At 52.2% G+C, this 7,186-nt stretch overlaps 1 protein-coding gene across 1 annotated transcript in view; it reads left to right on the top strand.

Annotated features, from left to right (window-relative positions):
- Positions 1-3: 3 nt before the first annotated feature.
- Positions 4-7,186, top strand: part of FKBP10 (FKBP prolyl isomerase 10) — a gene marked incomplete at its 5' end in the record, with an annotated part of 9,643 nt that continues 2,460 nt past the window's right edge. The window contains 7 exons of the mRNA XM_029927043.1: positions 4-56; positions 4,458-4,603; positions 5,019-5,208; positions 5,326-5,471; positions 5,748-5,937; positions 6,088-6,233; positions 6,822-7,014. Of these exons, the coding sequence (XP_029782903.1) occupies positions 4-56; positions 4,458-4,603; positions 5,019-5,208; positions 5,326-5,471; positions 5,748-5,937; positions 6,088-6,233; positions 6,822-7,014 (1,064 nt within the window). The remainder of the gene's footprint in view (positions 57-4,457; positions 4,604-5,018; positions 5,209-5,325; positions 5,472-5,747; positions 5,938-6,087; positions 6,234-6,821; positions 7,015-7,186) is intronic.

The following is a 7,186-nucleotide window of genomic DNA, read 5'->3' on the forward strand; positions in this document are numbered from 1 at the left end:
TTTGTTCGCTACCACTACAACGGCACTTTCGAGGATGGCAAGAAGTTTGACTCGAGGTAACGGGTTGGGTGCCCCTGACTCGCCACTCCCCTTAGGGCCAGGCTCTCCTTCATCCTGGGGATCCTCTAATTACCCTTTTAGGCTGTGTCTGCATCCCCTACTTTACTCCATGATCTTCTAAACCCTAACACAGCACCCTGAGGATGGCGGCTCCCAGACATCCACCTTCCCAAAGACATCTCTGCCCTCAGTTTCAAACACTCACTTCTTAAAGGACCCCAGTTTCTTTCACAACAAACTCCCCACATTCCCCAAAGTGTCTGATAATCATGGTGAACTGTTCTATTTACTAGTGTTTTATTTAAAGACATGGCCGGGAGGAGGTTCTGGTCCCCAGCGTTGAGGGGAAAGGGCATGGTCCCCGCTTCCTGTGAATCCTCCAGTGGTCTCAGCCTGGGACCCCTTCCCTTTACACCCAGGCTGAATCCCTTCTGGTTCCAGCCTCAGCTTTCAGTGCCTGTGTAACCCGATAAGAGTCAATAGAACTTTTTTGGAGGCGGCGGGGGGGTTATGAGCAACTAGCATGTTAAAGAAGGGTGAAGATTATGGACAGCAGGATGGATCTAGGAGTGTAGGGCAGAGCTCCGTGTAGGACAGATGGGGACCCTATCTGTCTACGTGTCACATGGCTGGGCATTGCCCCCCTGGACTCCGCGGAGGGTTCTCCTGCCTCCCTCTCTGGGTCTCTCTGCACCCCCCACCTCCCTCCATCTTAGCTCTGTCAGACCAGGGCTGCCGCCCATCTTGCCAGGCTTGGGGTTTGAGAGATGGGCTTCTGATCTGATCAGGCCTTGTAGTCTGCTCTGGCAAGTCACTTTTGTAGGTGGGGACAGGGCAGGGCTGCACGTCAGCCTCAGTTAAACCTCAGGTCCCAGTCACACACCAAATCCTAAGAAGTGAGTCCCTCTTAGACTCTTTCCCAAAGCCCACAACTCAGCCCACGGGAAATTAGCGGCCTTTGGAAGGAAGACAGTATATTAAGAACATGAACTCCAGAGTCCAAGACCTAGGGTTCAAATCCAGCCAATGACCATGGACAAGGAATTATGCCTCTTTAAGCCTCATGTTCTTTATCTGAAAAAATAGAGATTAAAAAAATCTGGAAAATTAAGTTCTCCCTTCCTAAAGCTGATAATAGGGCTCAAGCAAGATAATGAATGAAAGAATTTATGGGGTGCCTAGGTGGCTCAGTCGGTTAAGCGGATGACTTCGGCACAAGTCATGATCTCAGGGTTTGTGGGTTTGAGCCCCGCCTCAGGCTCTGGTGACAGCTCAGAGCCTGGAACCTGCTTCAGATTCTGTGACTCCCTCTCTCTCTCTGCCCTTCCCCCACTCATGCTCTGTTTCTCTGTATCAATAATAAATAAACATAAAAAAAAGAAAAAAAGAACTTCTCATAGTGCCTGCAAATACCAAAACAAGTTCAGGGAACATTAGCCTTGCCTCTGGAGAGGACTTATCATGTTTAACTGGTAGGGACTTTGTGTAGTGGGGAAAATGAGGTATTGATGGTGGCCAGAAGCACCACCCAAGTCAGGGAGGGGTTGGGAGCAAGGGATGATTTCCTTGGTGGGACTCTAGGAGCCTGGCTGGCCCCAGTTCATGCAGGGCTGAGCTTGGAAAACTTTCCTAACCCTTTAACCTCTTTGATGAAAATAAAAATCTCTCAGGGCACCTGGCTGCTCAGTCAAAAGAACATGCGTCTCTTGACCTTGGAGTCATGAGTTCGAGCCCCATGTTGGAGGTAGAAATTACTAAAAAATAAATGAAATAAACTTTAAAAAATAATTTAGGGGTTCCTGTGTCGATTAAACGTCGCTCCGGCTCGGATCATAATCTCACGGTTCTGTGGTTCGGTTCTTTTTTTTTAACGTTTATTTATTTATTATTTATTTATTTATTTTGAGAGAGAGAAAGAGAAAGAGAGCATGTGCCCAGGCAAACAGGAGAGGAGCAGAGAGAGAGAGGGAGACAGGATTTGAAGCAGGCTCTGTGCTGAGAGCCCATTGCTGGGCTCGAACTCACAAACCATGAGATCATGACCTGAGCCAAAGTCGGAGTTTTAACCAGTTGAGCCACCCAGAGGCCCCTCATGGTTCAGTTCTTAGAGAGTTCACTTCGGATCCTCTGTCTCCCTCTCTCTCTGCCCCTCCTCTCCCCCTCCACGTGTGCATGTTCTCTCAAACAACTTAAAAAATAAAAAATAAAATAAAATAATTGAAAAAAAATTTAGGGGCACCTGGTGGCTCAGTTGGTTGAGCATCCAACATCAGCTCAGGTCATGATCTCATGGTTCTCAAGTTCGAGCCCTGCCTTGGGCTCTGTGCTGACAGCTTGGAGCCTGGAGCCTGCTTCGAATTCTGTGTCTCCCCCGCCTTCCCCCCCCCCCCCACTCCCACCCTTCCCGCACTCTACGCACTCTCCCAAAAATAAATAAACATTTAGGGGCACCTGGGTGGCTCAGTTGGTTGAGCAACCGACTTCAGCTCAGGTCATGATCTCATGATCGTGGGTTCAAGCCCTGCCTTGGGCTCTGTGCTGACAGCTCAGAGCCTGGAGCCTGCTTCCGATTCTGTGTCTCCCTCTCTTTCTGACCCTCCCATACTCATGCTGCCTCTCTCTCTGTTTCTCAATAATAAATAAGCATTAAAATTTTTTTAAAATAAATAAACATTAAATTTTTTTTTTAATTTTTTAGTCTTTAGTTTATTTTGAGAGAGACAGAGAATGAGCGGGGAAGGGGTAGAGAGAGAGGGAGACACAGAGCCCGATGCGGGGCTCGAACCCACGAATGGTGAGATCATGACCTAAGCCGAAGTCAGATGCTTAACTGAGCCACCCAGGCGGCCCTAAAAATTGTTTTAAATAAAAATCTTCCATCCTCCCTTAACTTCTGAAAACTTAAAACTATAACTAAAAGCAAATAAAAGCCCAGAGTGCCTGAGTGGCTCAGTTAGTTGAGGATCTGACTCTTGCTTTGGGCTCAGGTCATGATGCCAGGGACATGGGATCAAGCCCCATATTAGGGTCTACACTCAGCATGGAGCCTGCTTGAGAGTCTCTCTCCGTCTGCCCCTCTCCCCAGCACGTGCGCTCTCCCCCCCTCAAATAAAAAATATAAAAGCCAATGAAAGTCAAGAGATACAAGTTTCCAGTTATAAAATACATACGCCATGGGGATATAATGTATAGACAACAGTATTGTATTAATTTTGTACGGTGACAGATGTTAACTAGACTTATTATGCTGATTTATGCTGGTCGTATATGTAAATATCAAACCACTATGTTGTACACCTGAAACTAAAATAATCTCGTATGTCAATTATACTGCAACAAAAAAAAATAATAGTAAAATAAAATAGGGGCGCCTGGGTGGCTCAGTCGGTTGAGCTTCTGACTTTGGCTCAGGTCATGATCTCACAGTTCGTGGGTTCAAGCCCCGCGTCGGGCTATGTGCTGACAGCTCAGAGCCTGGAGCCTGCTTCAGATTCTGTATCTCCCTCTCTCTCTGACCCTCCCTTGCTCACGCTGTCTCTCTCTGTCTCTCGAAAATAAATAAAAAACATTTTAAAAAATTTAAAAAAAAAAGTAAAATAAAATAAAAACAAAAGCCATGGCGATTTTAGAATAGGCCTTTCCGAAATTGGAAACCAATCCCTACCCTCAGCCAACTTTGCTGCCCCCTCCTTCCCCGGGAAAACCCGTTAGTGCAGTGGCACAAACACGGAGCTCAGCAGACCACATACTCGCTGTGTGACCTTGGGCAAGTCAGTTAGTCTCCTGTCTCAATTTTTGTCATAAGTAAAATGAAAACAAGGGCGCCTGGGTGGCTCAGTTGGTCAAGCTTCTGCCTTCAGCTCGGATCATGACTTGTCTCTCAGCCCAGATCCCACTTCTGATCCTCTGTCTCCCTCTCTTTGCCTTCCCCCGCACACGCTCTGTCTCAAAAATAAACGTAAAACTTTTTTCAGAAAAACAAAAGCAATAATGCCCATATCCCAGGGGAAGGAATTTAAGTAGGTGATTGTAAAAGGCAAAGCATTTATGCGGCATATCGTAAATGCACAATAAATGTTCCACTTCCCGTTTGCACCCCTTTGCTGTCAGCAGAGAGTGTAGCTCCCAGGCCTGCACAGACCTCCCCTATCGCAGGCAAATAAAAGCTCCTGGCTCCTGGAGGACACCTCCTGTGTAACAGCCCATCCTATTAAGGTGGGAGCCATGGCTGACACAGGAAGGAGGCTTGAAGAGGAGGCAGCAGCATGTGGACCTGCACCTGTGTATAGGGAGGGGGACTGAGTGTGAGTGTGAGTGTGTGTGTGTGCGCGCACCTGTGCATGTATGCGACCGTGACCAGAGGCCATTGTCTCCCATCTGTTTCCGCCCTCCCCCAGCTATGACCGAAGCACCTTAGTGGCCATCGTGGTGGGCGTGGGTCGCCTCATCACCGGCATGGACCGAGGCCTCATGGGCATGTGTGTCAACGAGCGGCGACGCCTCATTGTGCCTCCCCACCTGGGCTATGGCAGCATCGGTGTGGGTGAGAAGGCTTGGGGCACAGGCATGGGGATGGAGGAGCCCAGGAACCAGAATCAAGGACCCCAGGGCCAGAAAACTGAAGCTCAGAGAGGGAGAGTGACTTGCCCAAGGTTACACTGCATGTGCAGGTCTGGGAGTGGAATTTCAGTCTCCTGCCCCTGGAGTCGGGGGAAAGGGAATGACGGGGTCCTGGGTGGAATCAAAGCATGACTAGGGAGAGGAGCTGTAGGAGTGGTGGAGGGAGGGGCCAGGCAGGACGTTCACATGTCTGTTCCATCCACCACCCCGGGGCTGCAGCAAGTGTGGTACTGCCTTTGATGCCAGGTAAGGGCTGGAGGGAGTCCTGGGGCCCCAGCATGGTGAGGGGTTGGGGGGAGCTGCCCCGAACATGAGCTGTGGCTACTGGGCCCTCACAGCGGGGCTCATTCCCCCGGATGCCACCCTGTACTTCGATGTGGTCTTGCTGGATGTGTGGAACAAGGCGGACACTGTGCAGGTGAGCACCTTGCTGCACCCAGCCCACTGTCCCCGCACGGTCCAGGACAGTGACTTTGTCCGCTACCACTACAACGGCACACTGCTGGATGGCACTGCCTTTGACACCAGGTAAGGGCTGGAGGGAGTCCAGGGGGGCTGGGGACTGTGGCATGATATGAAGGGTGTCCTGGTCCCGTCCGGCCTCTCCCACCTCCCACAGCATCACTTCTACCTCATTCTCTGCAGCTACAGTAGGGGTGGCACTTATGATACCTACATCGGCTCTGGCTGGCTGATCAAGGGCATGGATCAGGGGCTGCTGGGCATGTGTCCTGGAGAGAGAAGGAAGATCATCATCCCTCCATTCCTGGCCTATGGCGAGAAAGGCTATGGTGAGGGCAGACAGGGACTCGGGGATTCCTCAGAGGAGGGCTGCCACATATAGTTGTTCAGGTTGTGTACTGCACAAGGGCACTCAGCCAAGGAGGCAGTGAAATCTGGCTCTTGGTGATGATCTAAGAAGGGGTGTTTTATTCTGATTCACATAATCATTCAGGATGGGCTGGTGGTGGCCCTGGGGGGAAATCTGGCTCACACATGGGCCTTCCTGAGCCAAGAAGGAGCCCTGGTTGTACCACTCGTATGGTTCAAGTCTATCCCTTCCCCAGGGACTGTGATCCCCCCACAGGCCTCCCTGGTCTTCCACGTGCTACTGATTGATGTCCACAATCCGAAGGACACCGTCCAGCTAGAGACGCTGGAGCTCCCCGCTGGCTGCGTCCGGAGAGCTGTGGCTGGAGACTTCATGCGTTACCACTACAACGGCTCGCTGATGGATGGCACCCTCTTTGATTCCAGGTGTGTGTTGCTAGGTGGGGAGGGTCTGGAGGAGGGAAGTTGGGGGCTAGGAGGAAGGCAGAGGAAGCTGAGGCAGGATCTGGGGTCACCCCAGGCCGCAGCTGGAAGGGCAGGGGCTCCTTTGACACCCCCCCCCACCTTGTATTACAGCTACTCCCGCAACCACACCTACAACACCTATGTTGGGCGGGGCTACATCATCCCCGGGATGGACCAGGGGCTGCAGGGCGCCTGCATGGGGGAGCGCCGGAGGATCACCATCCCCCCCCACCTCGCCTATGGGGAGAACGGGACTGGTAGGCATGTCCCTGTGCTCGCGGTCACCGCCTCTGCAGCTCCACACATTGCTCCTCGACCTCTGCACCGAGGGCCATTCAGCCACCACTCTGCCCCTCTCACCACAAAACCCATCACCCACCCACCTCCTGCCACCAGACTCCATCCTTTTCTCCAGGGACTGGCCCCTTACTTCTCCCTTCTGTACTGGAGAAGGGCAGCCAACTCCTGAGTTTGGGGAGGCAGGGGCAGCTATGGAAGGACAGAAACAGGGTAGCCCTAGGAAGCAAAGAAACCTGGACTTGAGACCCAGCTTTGCTGGAAGCCTCAATGTCCTCTCCTGTAATATGGGACTAATGTCATGACCAGCAGGATACGGTACTGGGAGGTTGCAAGGTGGTGTGTGTAAAGGGCTTTCTAACTGGCATGGCCTTCCCCTCCCCTGCCCCTCACCCCAACAAGAGGTACCGAAGAATTGACCCTGGAGACAAACAGCCCAGCCCATTCTTGTTTGAAAACACATGGCAGTGGAGGTCTAGGGGTGTCCATGGGGGTCCGAGCAGTCCCTCCTGGATTCTGGGCCGATCCAGTCCCCATTCTGGCCCCAGGAGACAAGATTCCTGGCTCCGCGGTGCTGATCTTTGACGTCCACGTCGTGGACTTCCACAACCCTGAGGATCCCGTGGAAATCAAGATCCTGACCCCGCCCCCAGAGACCTGCAATGAGACCGCCAAGTCTGGGGACTATGTTCGCTACCACTACAACTGCTCCCTGCTGGATGGCACCAAGCTCTTCTCCTCGTGGGTCCGGGGCAGGGCCAGGGCTGGGCAGGTGGGTGGGCCCAGGCGTGGGGAGTCCTCCTGCGAGCACCTCCACTCGTGCTTCCTCCATAAGTTCCCACCCAGTGAGCGTGGGTGGGGCGCGAGGGGCTGAGACTCTTTACTGGCGGGACAGGGAGGGTGAAGCTGGCAG

The sequence above is a fragment of the Suricata suricatta genome, chromosome 17, assembly GCF_006229205.1.
Source record: "Suricata suricatta isolate VVHF042 chromosome 17, meerkat_22Aug2017_6uvM2_HiC, whole genome shotgun sequence".
NCBI classification, from domain to species: Eukaryota; Metazoa; Chordata; class Mammalia; order Carnivora; family Herpestidae; genus Suricata; species Suricata suricatta.